A 23,123-nucleotide genomic window follows, 5' to 3' on the forward strand; every position below is an offset into this window, starting at 1 on the left:
GTACGCCAAGATGGCGGCGGCGCACTTCCGTCGCGCACTTCCGGCCCCGCCCGAGCCCGTGCCCGCTTGTCCCGGATTGGCCCCGGTGGCGGCCCGTCGCGTCGCGCTGCGGAACCGTCGGAGCGACGCCGCGCTTAGTCGGCGGCCCAAGTGGGAAGATGGACGCAGGTGAGGACACAGCTGGGCGCCTTGGGGCCCCGGGCGGCGCTCGCCGGGCCCCTCAGCGCCGGGGCCTCGCCTGGCGGGGCCTGGGCACAGGGCGGAGCGGGGCCCTCGGGCACAGCGGGGCGCGGGCGGCGTCCGCGGGGAGGCGGGTTCGGGTCTGACAGCCTCGTATTTGCGTGTCTCGCGCTTTTCCGGGCCGCCTGCAGCGCTGGGCCGGCCAGCCGGCCGGCCCGTCCTTCGGGCCCAAGGCCGGCTGGGATGACCCGGGGCTGCGCGGCGTCCGGCACCGGAGGGAGGGGCGCCGGGCGATGCCGGGGTCGGGGGGGCCCGGGTGGAGCTGATCCTTGAAACCAGGGTCGGAGAAAGCTTTTGTCTCACCCCGCTAGGAGTTAAGAAGGGGAAAACTTTAACTCTTGGTAAGTTATGTTGTAGGTGGAGGCGAGAAACACACTCCAACACTCAGAGCACACGCATGTTTTTTAAAAAACTCGGTGACCAATAGATGATCCGGGCTTCTTTTCCTGTGACTGCATCTCATCATATTTAACCTCCTGGGGTCCTGATACGAAGTGTGCGGGGGGTGGGACGGGAACGGATGTGTGTCTGTGTGCGTGCTGTTTTGGTCTCTCATCACGCTTCTGCTCCAGAGGGGACAGTTTCTTAGTTTTTGCTGGCATGGTATTTTGGATCTGTGTCCAGTATCCTTGACAGCATTCTTATACCGAGTAAAGCTCTCATTTTAACAGCAGTTTTAGTTTTTCATAACTTGCAGGGAGTGACTTGCTTTTAAGTATCCGACCGTCTGTAAAGACTTTCACGTGGTTTAATTCCACCTGTCATCCTGGATGGTTTCGTTTTTTGCTTTGTTTTCCTTTTTCTGGCAGCTGCAATGCAAATTTACTGAACTCTCAGTTTGGAAACTGTGATACAGGCCTGTGTGGCCAATATTTCAGTTATTCGTGGCATCTTGTCACTTAAGTGTGCTAGGTAGTTGGCAGAAATACAGTAGCCGTGGCTCCCAAAAGATGATGTTAACTGAATGTATTGTGAAGTCATTTGAAACAGAAAAAGTATTAGGCACAGGGCAAGGGAAGGAGTAGAATTATCAACCTACCCTTTTTTTTTTTTTTTAATTATTGCTTGGGTACCAAAGACCATTCATTTGAGAGCCTTGGTTAAGGTGGAAAACAGGGTTTGATGTTGGTCATGTTACCCTAAGCGTGAAAACCAACATATTAAAATTAGGAGTAGCCACATGATGATACCTTAATGGGACACTGATCATCACTTCAAAGCAGAAAAGGTGTTTGCATTTGCAGGCTCTGCTGACGCTAGTAAAAATGTGTATGATATTTGTAGAGTGTTGTGGGGAGTCTTCTTTCTGACGTGAAGCTGCTCGTCTTTCTGGGACAGTTAATGGTCCAGCCTCCCCTGAAGCCTTCCTCGCCAAATGTTATGCAGTTCCTGGTGGTGGTTATAGTCATCCATTCAGTAACTACATTTACCATTGAATGCAGGTTTGTGTCTGCCGTTGTTCTAGATCCTGGGGTGGAGAAGTGAACAGAATAGATAAAAGCCATTTCCTCGCTGACATTCTAGATGTGACACCCATGGTGTGGCTCGTGGGGGAGTGATGTGGGCCAAGCAGGAGGGGGTTGGAGTAGCCAGGATGCCAGGAAGGGTGTTACCACAAAGGTAAGTTTTGACCAAGATTCAGAATCCAGGCAGGTGACCTGTGCTAGGAGCAGCAAGTAGGCCCATGTGGCCAGGGTGTAGTGGGTAGGGGTGAGAGCCAATGGCAGAAGGGTGATGTGAACCCAGCCATGGGGCCTTGTCAGCCCACCGTGAGGACATCTGAATGAGGTAGAGATGCTTGGGGAGGTTTCGAGGGGAGTAACATGACTGGATGAGTGTTTGGCAGACTCAGTCTGGCTGCTCTGTTGAGAATGCGTTCCAGAGGGACAGTGGCAGAGGCAGGGAGACCAGTTAGCCAAGAGGCTGCCACAGTAAGCCAGGCATGAACCCTCGGAGGCCTAGGGCAGAGGAGGTTGAGTTCTGGATGTGTTTGAAGGTCCAGACAGCAAGACTGTGTACAGGTTGGAAGTGGTGTGTCCTGGGAGTGGACGGGGAGGAGTTTGAGATAGTGCCAAGGTTTATGGCTTGAGCTGAGCAACTCAGATGGGAGAGACTTGGAGAGGTCCTGCGTGGTGGAGAGCTGATGGGGGTTTGGTTTTGTGTGTGTGGCTGTGAGCTGTTGGACATCTGTTTGTGGTGTCCAGGGAGCCTTTGGGTCTGCAGGCCTGGAGCTGGGGGTGTAGGCCTGGGCTAGAGGTGAAAGTGTGCAGGAGGCCACTTTGGATGAGATCACTGAGGGTCTGAGTGTGGGCGGGAAGAGATGGGGTGGGGGCCCAGGGATGCTGGTGTGTAGGGGTCCTGAAGGCAGCCGCAGACTGCTGGCTGGTTGCCTTCTCCACTGAGCCCCCAGCTGTCTATCAGGTCAAGCTCTGCTTAGCGCTTAGATGCTGTCCACTCCTTGAGGACAAGAGCCAGCATCTTGCCCTTGGATCTCCAGTGCTTTACGTAGTGTCTGGCACGTGGTTGGTAACTGAAGAAGCAGACTTACACACGTGTCCCTGTGCTGAAGACGCTGTCGACTTCCCAGTGCTCTGGGTTTGTGTGCGATGGAAATCCCATCCGCTGGTGTCATACAGTGGATGAGAAGGGCTGCTCACTGCAGGGCGTTCTGTCCAGTGTGCTCACCCCAGCCTTGTTTAGGGGTCCTGATGTCGCTGAAGTTCCGGCTTTTCTTCCCTTCCTTTCCTTTCCCTCCCTCCCTTCCTTCTGTTTCTTCACTTAGAGCTGAACCACCAGCATCTTCACGTAAAGTATTTGGGATTTTAAAAAAATAACTGCTTGCAAATCCATTGTCGTAAACATAAGCATTTTCTGAAGGAAGGGAAGATTCCTTCCCTTGATTTCATTGATGAAACATACATAATATGGAAATTTGTGTATTTATAAAGTATAACCTCCAGAAACGTGTGTCTGGGGAAATATCTTTGAAATGTGATACATTAAGCTCTAAAAAAAACGTGGTGGTGGACGTTTTCTGCCGTCTTCCCGGGCTGAGTTACACGGTAGTTGGGCTAAGTTGGCTGGCCACATTTCATGAGCACGGCCTGCTGTTTTCTGTCATATTAATGACATTAGATGAAAACGTTTTTTTCTTAATGAAATTGCCATCCTCTTAAAGGACTTTCCACTTCCCCTTCCTAGTGTGACGGAGGCACCCTAGGGAGGAGGGTGCAGAGAATGGAGCTTCTGGACCCAGGTGACCAAACGGGAGAAGTGCTTCTTAGAGGCTTCTTTCTTAAGGTGGACAGTGCCTGTGCGTCTTGCTTCTCCCGTGTGTGGTCTTATTTCAAATTACAATTATTACCTGGGAGTCTGAAGCCTGGCGTTTTTGGAAAGTTGGACTTCTTTTAGCTCAGGAGATATGTGCACTTCACAAATGAAATGGCGTCAGATGTAAAGATGATGAGGTTGTAACGGGAGCTGTGGAGTGGGACGAGGGAGCCCTGTGGGAGGTGTGGCCTCCAGCCCTGAGTGGGGGGTCAGCCTGAGAACAGGGTCGACAAAGGAGCCTCAGAACATGCTGTCAGTCTGAGTGAATGTTAGTGATTGTGAGCCTTAGTTTTAAAATGGAAAAGTGTTCGTTTATCCATTGAAATGCTTTCTGAACTGGTGCTCTGTGATGTTTTCTGTTTGCAAAAGCATGAATACATATTTTGGCTACGGTAACATCGGTGATCAGATAAAAGTGGTGTTTTGTTTAGGGGGAGGTTTGGTTTCACAGGGCAGAGGCAGAGGCGGCCCTGTGTTCCCGCCCCACTGGGCAGGGCCGGTGGCCTCGCCCCTTCACAGTGAGCAGACTGAGGCTCAGAAACTTCAGCCTCTGTCTTACAGCTGGCAAGTGGGTGCACCATCTCCAAAACCACGTCTTCACGGAAGTTAGAAAGTTGAATGTGAGGAGCAAATGGTGTTCAGAAAAGTCTCCCCTCTGTTAGGAAGTGAGAGCCGAAGGTCAGGGCACCCTGCGGTCCAGGCCCCTCAGCCTGTCCTGGGAGTTGTGGGCCGGGCCAGTGGCCACGGACAGGCTGCGGGGCACGTCCACCGTGTCCTGCATGCAGAGTCGGGGCAGCCAGGGGCCGCTTGGGGGCAGGAGGCCATCACTGGCTGTCTGGTCTGCGTGGCCGCTGGTCGGGGGCTCTGTGTGAGGTGCGTGGATGGTGGCTGCTGCTCCCTCTCGTGCGGGGAGCTCATGACCCGACTGGCACTCAGTGAAGTTTGGGTCACGCCCTGGGATCAGGGGCATTGTCCTGGGGCTTGCCAGCAGTGTGGTCGCGGACGGTGGGGACTGTCTCCTGCCCTGCTGATGCTTGTTTCACCCATTTCAGCGAGTCCTTGAAACGTGCTGACTGTCACCACCCAGTGAGGGTCAGAGCTTTTCCTGTTCCTTAACTTGTTTCTTCCTCTCACGAGCCTTGAGGAAAACGCAGCCGTCCCTGTTTGACCAGTAAGGACACAGGGCACGGAGGGTGACCCCTGTGTGAGTGCCTCACGGCGGGTCCAGGTGGGCTCCGAGGGCCGGCTCCCGGCTCCATATGGCAGGCCGGGTTTAGTGGTGTGCTGGCTGGATGCCCCGCCTGTGGCCCGCGGAGCACAGAGAGCAGGAGGGAGGAGACTGCAGTGGGTCCGCAGCGGTGCTAGAGGAGGTGTGGCACGCCCCCCCGGGCCAGGACCTGGGCTGGGGTGTGTGGCCTGGTGTTCTGCTGTGGGGCGCCAGTGACAGCAGGTGTGGGAGCCCTGGGGGACTCCCTGGACCGTCCTCACGATCACCTCACAACTTCTGCAGGGCAAGGGTTGCTTCCTGCTGGTTTAGTCCCTTCAGGCGTCTCCTGCAGTAGAGAATCTGAGGCCACACAGCCCATAATTTTGTTAGTGACAGCAGGAAACTCAGTGACATATTTTCACTTAACAGAACACCTGTTCTGGCCTTCCCTCTGAAGTTGGCATTGTCGCCTAGAAAGTCTGCTAGTTAACCTGGGAAGCGTGCCTGCTTTTCATTGGGTCTCGACTGCCAGGTGGCCAGCCGTTGTCACCCTGTTTTCAGAATGAGCGTTGTTTTCTTTTCATCCTTACTCTTTGTCGTCTTCATTATCGTTGTTTCCTGGATATGGGAAGCTAGATGTCTCAGGAGTGTCTCAAGTTCCAGACTCACGGATACAGCGCTGTGGTCCTCTGATGCCGTCCACAGAGGAGATGCTCGCCCAGAGCTGTCCAGTGTCTTAGAAGCCACGTCCACTTTCAGTTCAGAGCTGTGGTCTCAGAGGGTCTCTGACCAGCAGGGTGAGGAGTTGGGTCCTGCAGTGTCGTCAGTTGAAACCAGACAGGTCTTGTTTGCGTGCTTTTCCCTCGATAGTGAACGTTGTAGGTTCACGTGTATGTGTCCAGGTCAGAAAAGGCAGTGCTTTGGAAGATGTGCTGGTGGCTTTAGAGGGGAGCAGAGACACATGCTGTTTTCAGCTCCTTGAAAAGATTAAACTTGAATCCCTCCCAACTCAGTTTGTACACTCACGTGCAGGAACAAGTAGTCTTCTGTAAAAACAGGAACTTTAAATGATTTGTCCCTGATCCCAAAGCAGCTTGGATGGCATTGTCCATGGAGGATGAGCCAGAGCAGGGGCCCTGCCCCACCCCCAGACCCCTGGGCAGCGGGGCACTGGGCTCCTCTGACCCTGTAGGACTGCAGGCAAAAAGAAAAAAGGCAGAGCTGGGTCTGGATTCCCAACAATTCAAGAATCCTTTAAGCAGTGAACACAGGACCTTCTGTTGCCACGGAGTTGCTAGTTCTGTGAGTGCTGCCTCCCGGCCCAGAGACTGCCTGTGTCCCTCCGGGCCTGCAGTTCTGCTTCCTTGATGTGAGTGGCACCAGCTGACCTTGGAGCTATTCTGTCTGCCGCCTCCTTGCAGGTAGCTCGGGGGAGGGGTTTCGGGGACATGGCCCGGCTGCGCTGCAAGGGTGTCCTCTTATGTGTTCCCACTTTCTAGGTGGGCTTCAACGCAGGCCTGGGGACCTCCAGTCCATGGGGGCCCAAGCTGGGATCTGAGCCCAGACTTCTCGGGGCTTGTGTGCGGCACAGAAAGGTTTGCAGGGGCCCCCGGGGACACCAGGAGCACCTCACAGGGTGCCTGCGTTTGTGCAGCAGAGCATTGAGCCCCTTAGATGGTTGATGGCGCTCTGACCGTCCCGTCCGGAGTAATGAGGAGGGGAAGGCCGGGTGTGGGGCAGCAGGGTGTGGGACGGCCCCACTGGATCTGCACAGGGAGGCCTCCAGGAGATGGGCACTTCTGGGCGTGAGGCTACGGGTAGTTTTTTTATATTTTCTAGCCTTGGGGCTTTTTGTAAATAGCATGTTATTTTACCAGAAGATGGGGCTCTTGCTGAAAAATAAACTCAGCGGTGGGAGACACTTGTATAATGTCCTTGATTTTCCGAAGAGTTGAGTGAAACTGCAGGGAGGATGTGAGGGGCCCCGTGGAAGCTGGAGCAGCGGCTGGAGAGATGGGTGCCCACAGCACACGGGGGCCCATCTCACGGCCTTGACCCTGCTCCCTCACTTCCAGGGTCCGTGTGCAGAGGGAGGGTTTCCCCAGCTGGGGTCCAGAGCAGGAGGGGCACAGCGTTGCCAGCTTCTGGGTAGAAGCAGCATGGAGCAGGGTGGTACTGGGACCTGGCACAGCAAGCGGACGGTGCACTGTGCCTCCCTTAGGACGTCGGGGAGCTGCTGGCTGTGCCCTCGGCTGCCAGGCCTCTTGGCCCCAGGGCCGCAGGGGACTTTGCACTAGGGTTTGTCTCTGTTTCTGGAGGCCAGTGTCCCACCCAAGGGTAGCATCCTGCCCCCACTGACGGCCGCTCCTAACTGGGACATCAGGGTGGACAGGAGCCCCATGGTCCTCCCCCCAGAGCGTCTGCCTTCAGCACAGTGTCTGGGCATGTGCCCCACGGTGGCATCTGGTGACCCTGGGATGCCAGAAGGGCCTGCTCTACCTTCCTTGGGGTTTGTGGCCGCTTTTGTGCACGGAGATAAAGATGTGGGCTCTTGTGTTTTTGTCCTTTAGGTTTAAACCTTAAACAAGGACTTAAATCGGGTGATTTTGTTTTTTTATCTTTTTTGTCCCGTTGTCCTGGCCCCCAGGTGGTCTCTCACTCCTCAGTCTGCCAGACACTGACCCCTGGCTTTGAGCCTGAAAGGCTGGGGAGTTGGGTGCAGGGCCGCTGCCTCGTCCCGAGGGCTGCTGTCTTGGTGGTGGTGTGGCGGCACTGAGGTGCAGGCTCCCGTGCGGGCTCTTTGTATAGATGTGCGGTAAATGATCTCTGATGTTATTTTATGAAATTGTAAAAATGTGATCAAAGTGTTTGGTTTCCATAGCTACCCTGACCTACGACACTCTCCGATTTGCTGAGTTTGAAGATTTCCCTGAGACCTCGGAGCCTGTTTGGATCCTGGGTAGAAAATACAGCATCTTCACAGGTATGGGGCCTGTCGGAGCGGCTGTGCTCTGAGCACTCAGTCTGCAGGAGGAATTTTGTGGAGATGATTGTTGTCTGCTTTCTGTAATGTGTGCCCCAGAAACTTACAGCTGTGTATGTGTGTTTCTTTTCTTCCACGCTCTCTAGAAAAGGACGAGATCTTGGCCGATGTGGCGTCACGACTTTGGTTCACATACAGGAAGAACTTCCCAGCCATTGGTGAGTAGTGTCTGTTACAACGTGTGATGAAATACGCAGGGTTTAAGAGAAAAACTTGTCCCTTGCTTTCCTCGTCAGGCAGCCTTGGCTGGATAAGCTGGCTAAGGGCTTCGTGGGGCAACATGCCCAACCCGGGGCCCCTGATTCTGCTCAGGGCAAGGGTTTTCTGACCCCACGCCGCAGTGTGTCACTGGGGCCTAAAACCAGGGTCATTGTGTCACGACCAGCGTTTTAGAATGGAGAGCAGAAGGGGGCACGAAAGGGTGTGGGGTGGTGGTGAGGCAGCCTGTTGCATCAGGAGGCTTCCTGTGTTGATGTACCCGACACCGCCAGGGCCATCGCTGTGCTGCTGCCGCGGGTCCAGGTGTCTGGGAGCCCCTGCTCTGTGCCCGTCCTTCCCAGTGTGCCCCGCCTGTGCTTCTGCCCCCAGTGCACGTGGCCCCTGCCCCGTGGCCAGTTGTCACCTTTCTGGTGTGTGGAGAAGGTGCTCCTTGTTGGACTCGGCCTCTTCTCTGTTACCATGAGGCTGAGCATCTTCATGCGTTTCCAGACGTCCTCATCTCTCTGTGACTTGTTCACGTGTTTGGCCCGTTTTGAGGGGGCTGTTGGGACATGTCTCTTACCAGCAAACACAGCCTTGGCAGGCGCAGGTTCTGAACAGTGCATGTCGCCTGGCGCGGAGGTGATGCCTGCAGTGTAGCGCTGACGCCAGTGAGCTTCCCTGGGGGGACCTCGGCCTCTGTCAGCTGTCTGACGGCGAGTGCCTCTCTGTGTCCGTGACAGGGGGCACCGGCCCCACCTCGGACGCAGGCTGGGGCTGCATGCTGCGGTGTGGACAGATGATCTTCGCCCAAGCCCTGGTGTGCAGGCACCTGGGCCGCGGTGAGTCAGTGCCGGGGGTGGCGACGTGCTGGGGAAGCCAAGAGGATGGTGGAGTTGGGTCCAGTAAAGTGAGTCACCCTTTGAGGGGGGATACAGCTCAACGGTTGAGCTGTGCTTAGCATGCACGAGGTGTTGGATTCAATCCCCAGCACTGCTGCTAAAAAAAATAGATAAATGCAATCTCACCTCCCCCCCAAAGAAATGCTGAAAAGTGTTTGTTTTTTAGAAATTACCCTTAAGTCACCGAAACCCTTTCTTGCTTTCTGTATGGGTTTGCTTTGATAGGTTGACATATGTCTATTTGAAATTCTGGAGAACTTGGATTTTAAATTTGGAAAGGTTTACAAAAGGTTTGGACACCATCTGTCTTGAATGTCTTATAACAACGAAGTCTTCTTTGTTGTAATTTGGTAAAACTGAATTTCCCCATCTGTCTTGGACAGATTGGAGGTGGACCCAGCGGAAGAGGCAGCCTGACAGCTACTTCAGTGTCCTTAACGCATTTGTTGACAGGAAGGACAGCTACTACTCCATTCACCAGATAGGTGGGTCCTGGCCGCTGGGCTGGCAGTGGGCGTTGGGTCCCCGGGGAGTTCCTCTGTGTTGTGGTGTGAGGTGGTGGCCCTGGGTGGTCAGGAAAGCTCAGGCCCCGGACCGTGCCCACCACATGGCCTGCAGGGACTGCTTGGTGTGGCGTCCACCAAGGCCACCTTGTGATCTTGGAGGTAGGTCCTCTGGGCCCTGGCGGTGAGTCTGCATGCACCTTTGTCTTAAGTCCCGCCTCCTGGGCCTCATGTTCCCGCCCATAGACAGGAGTTGTGGTGGAGCTGTGTGCTCTTGGAGCCACCTCCTCCCTCCGGCTCCTTAGTGAGGACCAGAGCGGAGTCCGCCGGGGGCGAGCCTGGAGCTGGCGTCTGTCCCCTCTGGAGGAAGCTTCATCAGGGGCTCTTGCCGGATGCAGGCTTCCTGTAAAGCGATCCCTGTGCCGCACGCTGCAGGCTGGCCTCCTCCAGGGGTAGCGGAGAGGGTGTCGAGGGGCATGTGTCATGCGTTGCCTCTGTCTCCTGCAGCGCAAATGGGAGTCGGCGAGGGCAAGTCTGTCGGCCAGTGGTACGGGCCCAACACCGTCGCCCAGGTCCTCAAGTACGTGCTGAGCGCACCTTGCCCTTTCTCGGGGTGGTGTGGACACACCCGGGTCTGCAGACTCTCCCGAGTCTCTGCTGCTGAGGGAAATAAGGGGCCTCCTGCTCTTTGCAGGGCCTCAGGGGGGTCCTCAGAGGTGACCGCTCCCGTGGTCTTTGGTCGGAGTTAGTGTTTTCCGATGAGATGAATACTTGTATCCAGACGGCACCCCTGGACCAGACCTTTGCTCTGTGGGCCCCATCCTTTACGGGTGCGTCTGAGGGTCTGGGGGGCGGGAGCAGCCTCCCCCACTGCCTTGAAGCCTCTGCCTCCAGTGTGGCTCCTCCTCACGTCTGCCCTCCGCATCTGCCTTCCGCTCCCACCCCAAGCTGCCCCTGCCCCCCCGCCCCCTGCCTGCCCCCTCCTCACTGCTCCTGTTGGGTGCGGGGCCTCCAGGACACCTCTCCACTGTCTGTGTGTCTCCTGAGCCAGCCCCCAAGATGACTCGCCCGCCACTGCCCTTTAGAGCCCTGACTCGCTGGCACCCTCTTCTCACTGCTGCCCCGAAGCAGCCTGGTCGAGGTCAGGTCAGTTCTGTCATCAAGCCCGGAGGCTGATTTCCAGCCCCCGACTTCCACCGTCCGCCACCAGCCCCCCCGCCGGTGCTCACTGCCCTCCCTGCGCAGCCCGCTCTCCGGTCCTTCCTGTGGCCGTCTGGCTACCTCTGCCTCCGTTGCTGCCTCCTCCTGCCCCTCTGCCAGCACTGTGGGCTCAGCTCGGGCCCTTGATCAGGGCTATTCTCTGTCAGCGCCATCTCCCTGGGTCACAGCCCCTCTCAGCCTGCTGCTCCCGCAGTGATGGTTCCTCAGCTCCAGGAGCGCAGGCCAAAAGCTGGGCCCGTGTCAGGCCCTCCTCTCCACACACACTGCCCACATGTGCCTGGACAGAGGCCCTCCCGTTACGCCGTTGGCTGTGGAACTCACTCTTACAGAACTTGGTTCCATGGCTGCAGCCACCCCACGATTACTTATAGCTGTGCTCTCTGTTAAAGCACGGACTCTGCGGGGACCCAGACTGGCTGTTGGTTCAAAGCGGGGGGGTGGGTGCTGCCTCCGAGGTGGTGAGCCTGGCAGGGTCCTACCACATGCCACCTGGACGGGGACGTGATGCCCCCGGAGGGCTCCCGTACCGGGCTGTCTCCGCGCAGGTGCCATCGAGGATGATGGAGGGCGTGCTGGCTAGGTGAAGGGAAGCGGGCTCTGGCCTCAGCTTCCTTCTCATCTGCGGCTCCGGCCTTCCTTCCCACGGACGGCTGCAGAGGTGATGTCTCCGAACGGGTCAAGCTCACCGGCGTGTCCCCCTCTCTGGTAGGAAGCTCGCTGTCTTTGACACATGGAGCGCCCTGGCCGTGCACATAGCAATGGACAACACGGTGGTGATGGAGGACATCCGTAAGTTCCCGGAGGGCGGGGGCGCGGCGGCTGCGGGTCCTCGGGGTGCCTGGCAGCAGCTGGGGGGCAGAGCTGGGTTGCTTAGTGACCCACGTTGGTTTTGTGTCTTTGTTACAAATGATTTCTGGGCTGGGCTGTGGGGTGTGGGTGTTGTGGCTCAGGCCCTGTGTGGACACTGGTAACCGTGCCGCCTCAAGCCACAGGGCAGCGTGAAAGGGGAGCAGACCTGTGTTCCTCTCTCTGGAAGAGTCCACAGAAGCCTGCAGGAGTCCAGGCGGGCAGACGCTGTGGTCCCAGAGGAACAGGAGGGCCGGGTGGCAAGTGGCCTCTAAGGGAGCAAGTTTGAGTCTGTGCTTTGTGGTCTGCCTTGCAGCTGAGCTGGCAAAGCTCTTTGTTTTAACATTTCATTAAATTTTTATTCAGCAGCACCTTTTCCCCAGAGAATTTTTCAAAGCTGCCTCAACCCCAGTTTTCTTGAGGTTCCCCTGCAGGTTGTTGCCTTGAATCCAGTTCTACTTAAGGAAGCCCTTGAGGACCGGACTCAGTGTGTGGGCTTGAGGCTGCCGAGGATGTTGCAGCCAGGCCTCGCACACGTGAGGGGGCGTGGGCGCCACCACGGTGTGCCCATCAGCTCCTGGGATGTTGCTGCCCCTCAGTGGATGGGGCGCCCTCCCTTTTCTTCCTTCCGGGGACCGTTGGTGGCAGTGTTAGCATAAAACTGGGGAGCTGGGGAGCAGGAGCTCCTGATGTCTGTGGACACCCTGCACGAGCCCCTGCTGTGTTCACTCTGCTCCCTTGGGGCTGACCTCCTCGGGCCATCACCGGGTAGTGTGTGCTTCCTCCTGCCTTTCCCCTGTGTTCCAGTTCTTGAAGTTTTTGCAGAACATTGAAAACTTAGGAAACGTACAAAGGAGAAGGAAAAAAAAACACTTGGTTTTACTACTGAGAAATATCTCATGTTGCCTTACAGTGTTTTCAGTGGAAACTGTACTTAGTGTTGTAAACGTCTCGTCTTGTCGGTAAAGCTGTTGAGCCGGACACTATTCCATCTCGTCTTAACACCGCTCCTAAGTGTCGGGAAGCCTCTTGCCCTGCTTTCTCCACCCGCCACAGGGTCTAGTCTAGTCACTTGTTGGACCCTGGCTTCAGACCAGAGAGCAGTGGGCAGGAGGGGGCAAGGGACAGCTGCTTTCCAGAACCTTGGCCCCTCCAGAGGGGTGCGGCGCTGGCCCCAGTCCCTTCTGGAGGCCGCAGGGCCGCTGCTGGAAGTGTGACAGGACCCGAACCCCGGGCTTGTGTGTGGAGGGGCCTGGGCCTGTCACCCTCCTTCCCCCAACTCAGAAGTGGTGTGTGCTCATCACAGATACAAGTGGAGGATGTCTGACGCCAGGGTCAGGCAGGACCGTGTCAGAACATGACCAGCAAGGACCCTGGGGCTGAACACGGTGCCGGGGTCCTTGTGTGTGGTTTAGTGAAGTGGGGCTGAGTGGAGGCAATTCTGAAGGGCCTGTACTTGGGCTTTGGATTTCAAGAGGCCCGGAAGAGGCATGTCTGCCGCCTTCCTGGCCCACACTCGGAGGTGTGCATGCAGCAGCCTGGAGGGAGCTCTCAGACGCGGTGAGGCAAGCGGTGGAGCCATGTGTCTGGCCGATCAGGGCTCTTGCTTCCGGGCCCCATGGAGCTGCTTGTGGGCTTGTGGGGAGGAGACAGCTGGTCAGAAAGCTCACCGAGCCTCCAGGAAGAGCAGGCTGGAGGAGGTCCCTCAGATTTTGCAGAAAGTGTGTGGACAAGGGGAGGCCTTGCTCCTTGGATGTCCCGATCCTCCCGTCCCTCCTCTGAGGATCAGCCAGGACATCCAGAGAGGCTCTGCCAGCGTCTCGTGTGGTAGATTTAGACCCTTATGAGCCTTTGAGCCTGGGGAGGAACTGTGGGCTGAAGGAGCCAGTCTGGCAGTGAGCACAGGGACACTGATGTGTGACGAAACGCAGTGGTAATCGGAGGAGGCGTGGGAGCAAAGATCTGGTAGCAGAACAGAAGCTCCATGAGAAGTGGAGCCCAGCAGGCAGCTGTGTGGGTTCGAGCTTCAGGGGCAGGACCGGCGGGTGCTGCAGGAGCCGCAGAGAACGCCTCTGAGCTGGAGGAAGAGCCGAGTCTTCAGAACTGGAGGCCTCTGGATTCTGGATGATGCACACGAGTGTGCGCATTCCTGCTGGCTCTTCCAAACTGCAGAAATAGAGAGGCTCTTACAAGCATCCAAGTAACGGTGATGACACACTGCCTTTGAAGGAGGGTGGCTCAGACCAGTGCTGGCTGCCCCCTCTTCCCGCCACACCAGATGCTGCTGGAAATGTTTCGAATTCTGGAGAAGACCTGGGTTCCTGAGGCCCGGAAGCAAAGACCTTGTTTAATTGTTGACGCTGACGGGAAAGCAGAGAATTTGGACACGTTAGCAGCGTCAAGGGGCTAGAAAACTACACGTGGTGGCCTGGTGCAGCCGAAGACCCAGCTCTTATTAGCTGGACGTGTGTCGTGTGACAGGCTGCACCAGGCTCGCGCCTGCTTGTGCCCCAGAGACAGCAGGGGGCTCTGCTCGCAGTGACTGTCTAGTCAGCAAGGGAAATGTCACCACCACAGAAGAGCCTCAAAACCAGTGAAGCAAAACCTACAGTAAATAGAGGATGTGTGGCAGGTCCAACATACTAAAAACTGGTGTCACAGAGGGCCCACGTGGCAAAGTCAGAGGGCGTAATGGCGCACGCCAGGTCTTAGATCTGGGGGCAGGATGCACCTTTTAAAAAGTGCCCAGGGGACGTTTCCATAAACTAATGCAGGATAAGTAGAAAAAGAGGACAAAACCCTGTTACCTTGAAGTTTCAAACTTCTGGCTTAGCTTTTGAGTCAAAAAAAGTCATTTACAGACTGCATATCAGAATCTGATGCAACAACGTGAAGAGAAAACCTGTACCTTTAATACTGGTGACCAGGTAATACACAGTAAAAACAAACAAGATACCTAGTTCAGGAAGTTAGGGAAAGACCCACAGAGTTAAGGGAAGAACCTGAAGAACGGCCTTGACAAATGTAGAAATTAGTGATTTGAAAAGGGAAAAAAATGGTAGAACAAATACATCCTGAACTGACTCTTTGAAACAATACGCGGGTCATCGGATGACCACCTAAAGGGGAGAAGGCCTGGAGACCTGTAGAGATGAGGCGGTAAGAGCTGGACACCGATTCTGACCTGGGGGCCCCCCACCCCAAGCTGTTCTGCGGCGCAGCTGGGCGTCCTACAGTTCAACTTGGTCCTGACACTGTCTGCATTCCTGGAGATGCCTCAGACCCCATGCGCTGAGGGCTCAGTCCCCTGAGACGGCTCCCCCCGACCCCCACTGAAGACCTCCATTGAGTCCAGGCTGTACCTGTGCTTCTGGTTGCCTGGCTGTAGATGGGAAGTTCCCACGACCCTCTCTTTGGTTGGATTAACTCGCTAGGGCGGCTCGGGGAACTCAGAAACAGTTTTATTTTGAAGGACACAAGTGGGGCGGGGGTGGGTGGGGTGCACAGGATGAGGTGTGGGGAGGGGCGCCGTCCTCTGGGCTTTCTGGAGGCCTTGTTACACAGGCACCAGTGATCCAGGTGGTCACTGCCCCCCAGCTCCTCCCCATCCCGGAGGTGGGGCCGTGGGGTGGGTTCTCCTGCACCCAGCCCCGTCCTCAGGGGCTTTCCAGAAGTTACCTGTTGGGTGACAAAAGACTCTGTGTGGCACTGGGCACTTGAGGGTCCCATGGGCTTTAGGAGCTCTGTGTGTATTTCTTACCGTAACGTCGCAGAAGGATTAAGCCCCCAGACATAGGAAGACAGGTGAAGTACCTCCTCCTCCAGTGCTTGCTCTTTCCAGCTGTCTGTCTGCAGAGGCGCCAGCCCTGTGGTCGGTCACAGCCCGGAGCCTTGCCTGCCCAGACTCACGGTGCTGGGTGTTTTGGCTGCACTGCGTCATCGCCACCGCCGCCTTCCTTCTGAACCACGTGGCCTGTCAGCCTGGAAAGACAGGGTCAGAGCCGTCCTGCCACCTCCTGTGATGGGGGGCCAGCGCCATGTGTTGTCGCCCTCTTTGGTCTCCTTTAATCTGGAAAGTTCTCCCTCTTAGTTTTTTTTGTCCTCGTTTTTCATAGCATTGTCATTTTTAAAAAGCCAGGCCTCATAATCGATTACTTCTTTGCTCACGGTTAGGTTTAGGTGAAACGTTTTGCCCGGCAGCCCGGTGGCTGTGTCCTCCTCAGAGTCAGTGCTCGTGGGCTCTGTTGACTCAGGCCGTTATCCCTTGGGGTCCTTACTCGCTGCCGCACATCCAGCCGGCTCTCTGGCACACCCCTTCCTGGGCACTAACTAGATACTCGCCTGCCCAGCCCTGATATCGTCCACTCCCTGGGGAGGCCTGGTTCCTCCTAGTGGGGAAGGTGTTTAGAAACCATGGACTTGGTGCCTGGGGTGCTTGGGGCTACTGCAGTGTCTCCTGCCCCAAACGCCAGAGTTGACCTGTTTACTGAAGGATTACCCAGGTATTTAGACAGAAGAAGTTACTGAAACGTTAAAGGAGGCAGGAGAGGTACTCCTCGATGGTCTCCTGGCGGAGGGGGACTGTAGGAGTCCTGGGGCCCTGCTGCCCTGCTGCGTCCGGCCAGGCTGGTGACTCCACAGTGCTTGTTTATTGTTGCTTCTCAGGTGCACGTCAGTGTTTTTTGCACTGTTTAGTTTATGTGAGCTATTTCACAATGAAAGTTTAAAATTGAGTGCGCATAGAAAACGTTTGCTGCTTTTTCGTCTGTGGCGGCAGGTTTATCCTCACACTTCGTTTTCCGAGCTTGGATTGCACTCTAAGCACTTGGCGCTTTTGTGCCCACTTTCTATTACAGCGTGACCATGTCCCTGTTTCTTTTGGGTGAACTCCTGCCAGCTTCTGTTAAGCCTACAAAAGTCCCCGTTTTTCAGGAAAGTTGTGCAGGAGCAGCCTTCCTTGTGCTGGGGCTGCCGCATTTCCTGCGGATTCCGAGCAACACTGTAACGGTTTCCCTGCTGGGGCGGAGGTCAGCAGCAGAACCTCACTGTCGCCGTGGAGACCCTTGGTGCTGCTCATCCCGCTGCGCCTGGGGCTCACGGACATCAACTCAGCCTACACGGAGACGCTGAAGGTGGGTCTCTGCCCATTGGGGGACCGAGATACCTCGTCTCACTGGAAACCCCCAGCTGTCACTGTCTGGCCCTGACCAGCCCTCTGTCTGCCCTGTGGACTCCTGGCCTTGCCCTGGGCAGGCCCGGCCACCCCTCGCATCGACCCCTGTGCTCCCGTCAGCTTGTTCTTCCCTGCTGCCACCTCTCGTGGCCTCTGCTCTTCCTGCTGACGTGGCGGTCTCGCTGGCCTCCTGTCTGTTTCTGCTGCAGCACGTGCAGGCCACCTCCCGACGCCTGTCCCCTGTGTGCGGGCTGGGCTGACCCATCTGCACCTCCCCTGGCAGCCCCCCTTCCCCTTCCTCCTGCACGGCTTTCCTGGAGGGCCTGTGGCTTCTGTGTTTGGTCCTCCCTCCTGCCTGGGCTCCTCAGGACCCGTCTCCTCATTCTCCACCTGGCACCCGTTGTGCAGTGCGCTTGTCCACGCTGGAGCCTCCCTGGGGAGGGGCCTGCTGGCGCACTCGCCCAGCCCCACCCTGTCCCCTCCCGCAGCACTGCTTCATGATGCCGCAGTCCCTGGGCGTGATCGGAGGGAAGCCCAACAGCGCCCACTACTTCATCGGCTACGTCGGTGAGTGGCCGGGCTGCAGCCAGGGGAGAGGGAGGGAGGGGCTTCAGGGCAGCCCCCACCCCCACCCCAGCCAGTGCCTAACCTGCTGACCTGCCTGTCCGCCCCACACAGGCGAGGAGCTCATCTACCTGGACCCGCACACCACACAGCCTGCCGTGCAGGTCACTGACAGCTGCCTGATCCCAGACGAGAGCTTCCACTGCCAGCACCCGCCCAGCAGGATGAACATCTCAGAGCTAGACCCGTCCATCGCCGTGGTGCGTCCCCGTGGCAGCCTGCCGGCACCTGCCTTGGGCATGTGCACGGGTGTTCGGAGGCATTTTGTACCCAGTCCTGCTGCTGCTTTAGGATGAAAAGAAAAGCCTTTGTGTTTTTATAATTGTTTTTACACATCTTGGCATAAGTGTTAGTTCGTGTGTTTTAGAATTCACCAGGCACAGAAGGGGCACTGGCGCCTGCCTGCCCGCCTCGGGTGCGTCCCAGGCAGCCTCGTGTGGGCGAGAGTGAGTGCGCCCCCCCCCCCCGTCCTCCCTCGCTCTCGCCGCTCTCAACTCCTCTGGGGGGGATCTGGGGTGGTTTTTACTTTTTTGATCTAATGTATCTACAAGATGGTCCTTAAGAACAAGCTTCTTCATTCTCTTGGTTATGAGGCTGGAATTTTGGGTTGTAATTTATGTAAACCTGCCTGGTCCCAGAATGCATCTGATGGGAAAGGAGGCCAGAAACACCTGAGAACCCTGAGTCCTCATGGTGGTGAACTGAGTAATAGCCCCGATGGGCATGTGGTCTAGGATGGGATGTCCCCCACACTCACCGCCGGTGGGTCTCACCTTGAGGCTGGAGGCCCTGGGGGCAGGCGGTGGTGTGTGGGGCTGCCCCTCTGACTGCGGCAGGTGAGTCCACGTCGCGGCCTCGGTAGCTTCCAGCAGTTGATGCTCGTGAGAGTCAGGTCCAATGAGAAAGCCAGCCACCTGGACGAGGCAGTGGACATGTGCCCGAGAGCAGGCGCACCGAAGGCTGGCTCCTCAGGAGAAACAGGCCTCTGCCTTCCAGCCGCGTCCCGCGGGTCCTTGCCCAAGCCTTGAATGGTGTGAACTGGCTGCAGGGGCTGAGCCCCTCTCCTCTCCTGGGCCCAGTGTCCCTCTGCAGGTTGACGTGTGGTTCTGATGGGCCGAGCGTCCCCGGTCACTTGTCATAACACCGGAGCTCTGCAAACAGCAGATTTAGGGGATGGTGTCCCCACATCCTCGGTGTCCCCATGTCGCCCCTCAGTAGGAGGCCCGCTTCTGCTGACAGTGGGTCAAGGCTGAGGCTGACCCACGCCCAGCCCCAGGAGCACAGGGAGGGGAGGGTCTCTGCCCTGCCCTGGCGCACAGTCATTCCCTGCCTGGCTCCTGGGCCTTGAGACCCTGCGGCTGCCTGCCTGGGTCGGTCAAGGCTGAGGGCAGGGGTGGAGCTGTGGGCACAGCCTGCAGAGAGAGGTGTGGCAGCTGGAGAGGCAAGGAGGCCAGCGTGTGGTGCGGCCCTGCCTGGCATGCACACGGGGTCCTGTGGGGACGCTGGGAATGGAGACCCTGCCTCTTCGAGCCACTTCCCCTGCCCCCCCCCCCCCCCAGCAGTGTGCACGTGGGCCGCCCTCCGCTGACCCCGGGTTTTCCTTGTAGGGGTTTTTTTGCAAGACTGAGGACGACTTTAATGACTGGTGCCAGCAAGTCAAAAAGGTTGGTGGTGGTTCCCCATCCCCTGGACTGGGGCAGGGGCTGAAGGCCAGCCTTGGGGTCTCTGGTTTGGAGTCCTGCCTACCCGCTCACCCTTGCTGGCACTTGTCTGCACAGTGTGCCGTGTGCCTCGTGAGATCATTGCTTCTGGTGCCATCCTTGCTGTGATCAGGGCGTCTGCAGAACAGACTGCACTCCCCGCCCCCTGGGCTGCATGGGGAGCAGGTGGGAAGGGGGTTTTCCCCGGAGGCTGCTTGTCAGGCTGACAGGTGCCGTCCTCCATGGGTCGGGGGGTCCGGCCTGAGCGTAGCGTGAACCCTCTGAGCTCAGTGGGGCTGCCCTGTAGGACGGGCCCCCTGACGGCTGTCTTGCCCACAGCTGTCCCTGCTCGGAGGCGCCCTGCCCATGTTTGAGCTGGTGGAACAGCAGCCTTCCCACCTGGCCTGCCCTGACGTCCTGAACCTGTCCTTAGGTGAGTCCGGAGCCCTGGGGTGGGGTGTCCCCATCTCAGTACTGGGGTGTGGTCTGTGCAGTGCTCCTGTCTGCCCCTCACCTTCCCCCAGGTCCTGTCCCAGTTGCCTTTGACCTTTAACATTTGTATGCAGTTGTGGTCCCTTGGTGGTCACTGGTGTGTGGGTCTGGGTCACTGCTGAATGTCGCCTCCTTTCACCTGAGCGTGTCCCCGGCCCCACATGCTCCTCACACAGTCCCTGGGCTCTCTGAGAGCCAGGACACACTAGGCTTCTGTGACGATGTGGCCCGGGAGCCACCCGGGTCGGGCAGACTGGCTGCAGGTGGGCTCTCCCTACTGCTCAGTGCTCTGGCCCAGGGACCGGCTCCTCTTAAGTGAATTGAGCACGTGGTGCCTGGGAAGTGGGGACTCAGCAGTGGGCCCCCGAGTACGTCCAGGCCGTGCTGTGATCCCTGGAGGTATCTCATCCGTTCTGTGAAGGTCACCAGGGGGGACGGTCACAGCCGCTGCCTGATGGGAACCACAGGGCGGTTGGGGGCCCAGCACTGGGCTCGGGACAGATGCTCCACCAGCCCCAGACGGTGCAGGGGTGGGCACCCCTCCCAGGACGGGGCCCCACCGCTCTTCTTCCCTGCACTCTGGTGCCCTCTCCCACCGAGGCCCTGGTCCTGGTGATCACGGGGCTGGATCCCTCCTGGCCGGCTCAGACCAGGCACTGGGAGGACGATGCCTCGGCTGGGCAGTCCTGGCACCTCAGCCTCCCTCTGCACCTGGGCCGCCCTGACTGTCGGGCACAGGGCAGGACGACTCCTTCACGGGACAGGTGCAGGGTGCAGTGGACGCTCAGCCCTCAGCCCCGTGCCTGGAGTGACCCACGCCACATGCCCGGTGGGGTTTTGTCTTGTTTCTTTAGATTCTTCTGATGTAGAGCGATTGGAAAGATTCTTTGACTCAGAAGATGAAGACTTTGAAATCTTGTCCCTTTGAAAACCCTGCTTTTGGGGGACGGTCTCACTGGCCCTGCTGCGGCCCCTTCGAGAGCCCAGCCCCACCTCTGGGCGCATTTCATCCATCCAGCCCACCCACCCGCCCGCCGCGCCCAGTGCCAGAGCCCCGAGCTGCCTATGGACTCGGGGGACTGCGCTGCCCGGAGGCCTGACCTCTTGGAGCGCACGGCACGAGTGAGAGGCCACCTGCTGGCACCGGGCCGGAGCTTCTGGGAGCAGCGCCGTGTCAGCCCTTGTGCCCGCGACACTGCCAGCCCTGCATCAGCGCAGCCTCGTCCTGCTTCCTTCTGGGCTGCGAGCCTCAGTTTGCTCTGGAATCAAGGTCCTGTGTGAAGTTTCAACAGACACGCGTTTGTGTGGGGCGTGTCCCAGACCAGTGCAGAAGACACATGAGAAGCGCTGGCCTCTGCCCTGTCGGGGCTGCCTCGGTGGGGATGGGGTGAAAGGACTGCGGCGGGCGTCTCCTCGCTTTGGGAGAAAGCACGGGTTGGGGGTGCGGGCCAGTCCAGAGATGTGGCCGGGACTGACGCAGGTGAGGTCCAGAGGGCCGCCGTCCTCCTGCCTCCTTTGCAGGTGTTGGCCAATGAGACGCCCATGTCTGCTGCTTGCTTGTCGCACCAGCGTCCCCTGGGTGGGAGGAGGGGGTGTGGGGCTCGTCGCCACCCAGAGCCTTCCTCCATCTCCTGGTCCTCCCAGCCGCCCTTGGTCAGGTCAGCCAGGTTTCTGATGGTTTGGGGCCAGAGGGTAAAGCCCTCGTTTCTGGGGGGTGAGTCACCTCTAGTGGAGACGCTCCCAGGTCCTCCTCGGCCCCCATGGGCATCCACACCGCCACCTGTAGCCCTGCTGTCCTGTGCCCAGAGATGCCGCCCCCACGAAGGGTTGGGCTCGTCCCACCAGGAGGCACAGAGGGGCCTGGGGAGGTGGCGGCCTCCCCCCAGAGCGCCTTCCTTCAGAGCCCCGCCCCCACCCACCCTGTGTTTGGGCTCCTGCTGCCCCCACCCTGCCCCCACATGTTGCCGACTTAAGTTATTTCCTCTGGCTCCCTTGTCTTTCCCTCGTCCCTCCCTCCTTCCTCTGCCCACTTCCTGCAGATTCGGGGCAAAGGAGGGCGCTCAGACGGTGTGCATTCCTTCGGCGCTGTTGGGCCGGGGTCCTGCTGCAGCGTCTGCTGGGGGCACAGACGGTGCCCATGGGTGACAGCCTGACCGGAGGGGAGCCTGTCTCGTGTGTGTTGGGAAAAGCTTCCTGAAGAGAGTTGTTCATCCTTAGTTGTGTAGTTTGCGACTCTTAATGGCAAATAACAGTTTCAATAGAAAACAAGTTCACTGTCCGTCTGTCTTTGTTTTTTCTGAGTTGTAGTTGGACCTGGTGAGAATGAGGAGGGTGTTTTCTCAGCTCATGAAGAGGCTCAGTGAGGCTTTGGTGGCCGGACATGTGAGCTCGGTCGCTCCCCACTCCCCATGCCCGGATGAGAGGGGGCCTTCCTGCTGGGTCTGGCTCTGAGGCTCTGAGCTGCAACTCTTGTTCTCACCTCCTGTGGTTTGCCTTTAGAGCAAAAAATGCAGAGAAACTTGATTCTAGGCAGACACACAGTAGCTCCCTCTCTTCAGCAAGAAGGGCAGGGGAGCGGCTGCGGTGGGCTTCGGAGCAGCAGTGACCGTGCAGGCACTCGGGTCCCTCCGGGGTGTGAGCACGGGCTGCTCACCCGGCCTGCCTGCGGAGACCTGCCGGGACAGAGTGACCCCGCCTGCCCTCCCTTCTGGTGCGAGGGGGCCAAGACCAGACTGGCCCAGAACCCCAGTCCTCCAGACAACAGACATACCCTCTCGGGACCCCGGAGGCCCCAGCTCCTGGAAGCGCCCTCGGGCCTCCGCCTGCAGAGCCAGCCTCACATCTCTGCCCGGGCCCCTCATGCCTCTTGGGACAGACCCTCCTGACACCTGGCACCTTTCCAGACGACAGACAGTGGTCTCCCTCCTCCTGGTCCCTTTTGCCAGGTGGGCACCCTGGGGTTCTGGGGATCAGGATGTGGGCATCTCTGGGGCTGTTCTGCTTCTTCAGGGGGAGACTAGAAGCAGGTGGATCAAGGTAGTCCCCTTGGCCACTGCTGCCACCATAGCCCTGGTGGGTAGTTGTAAAATGGACAGGGTTCACTGAAGAAAGCTCAAGCCACCCGTTGACTCGAGGTCTCTGGGACTCTTCCTGTCTCCACCCTACTCCAACTGCCCGCCTTGGGCCTGACAGCCCAGCCCCGAGAGGGTGGTCTGTGCTGTGGCCCACACTGCCCCTGCATCCTGACCTGGGCCCACGGCACAGCCCCTCTGAGGGCCCCAACTTTGCCGAGCACCAGCCTGGCCACCTTTGGTGAGACTGACGCGTCCTCTGGGCCAACGAGCTCCGAGTCCCCGGTCTTCTCGAGAACCTGCCCTGTCCCATGTGCTGGGTGCAGCACGCAGCCTTGGCCGTGAAAAGAGCAGCAGGCAGGTCGATTGACAGGGCCACCAGGCCCTCTCCCGGGTGACGCTGGGACCCCTGGATGAAAGTGGTCTAACCCTGTGAGCGGCTTCTGAACGCTTGTTCAATCACAGGTTCTTAGGTTCTGACTTGAGCGTGTGCTGCATGGTCTGGGTGGACGGAGCCAGGCCCTTCAGATGGACAGATGCCTGCTGCAAGTGAGCTCCTCAGACTCCCCTACC

The 23,123-nt window shown here is 58.0% G+C and overlaps 1 protein-coding gene across 2 annotated transcripts; it reads left to right on the plus strand.

The window, feature by feature from the left end:
* Positions 1 to 12: 12 nt before the first annotated feature.
* ATG4B (autophagy related 4B cysteine peptidase) lies at positions 13 to 21,747 on the plus strand. 2 transcript variants are annotated; one of them, XM_031452639.2, is made up of 13 exons: positions 13 to 168; positions 7,659 to 7,760; positions 7,907 to 7,978; positions 8,762 to 8,860; positions 9,304 to 9,405; positions 9,931 to 10,003; positions 11,354 to 11,433; positions 16,423 to 16,622; positions 17,152 to 17,230; positions 17,342 to 17,487; positions 18,895 to 18,951; positions 19,327 to 19,420; positions 20,334 to 21,747. In XM_031452639.2, the coding sequence occupies exons 1-13, from the start codon at positions 159 to 161 to the stop codon at positions 20,405 to 20,407; spliced, it is 1,188 nt and encodes a 395-aa protein (XP_031308499.1). In that variant the 5' UTR covers positions 13 to 158; the 3' UTR covers positions 20,408 to 21,747. The 2 variants fall into 2 exon arrangements, 1 of the variants encoding a protein (XP_031308499.1); XR_004136951.2 differs by lacking the exon at positions 20,334 to 21,747 and adding an exon at positions 19,066 to 19,173 and having other exon boundaries at positions 38 to 168.
* Positions 21,748 to 23,123: the final 1,376 nt, after the last annotated feature.

This window comes from Camelus dromedarius, chromosome 4 (genome assembly GCF_036321535.1).
Source record: "Camelus dromedarius isolate mCamDro1 chromosome 4, mCamDro1.pat, whole genome shotgun sequence".
NCBI classification, from domain to species: domain Eukaryota; kingdom Metazoa; phylum Chordata; class Mammalia; order Artiodactyla; family Camelidae; genus Camelus; species Camelus dromedarius.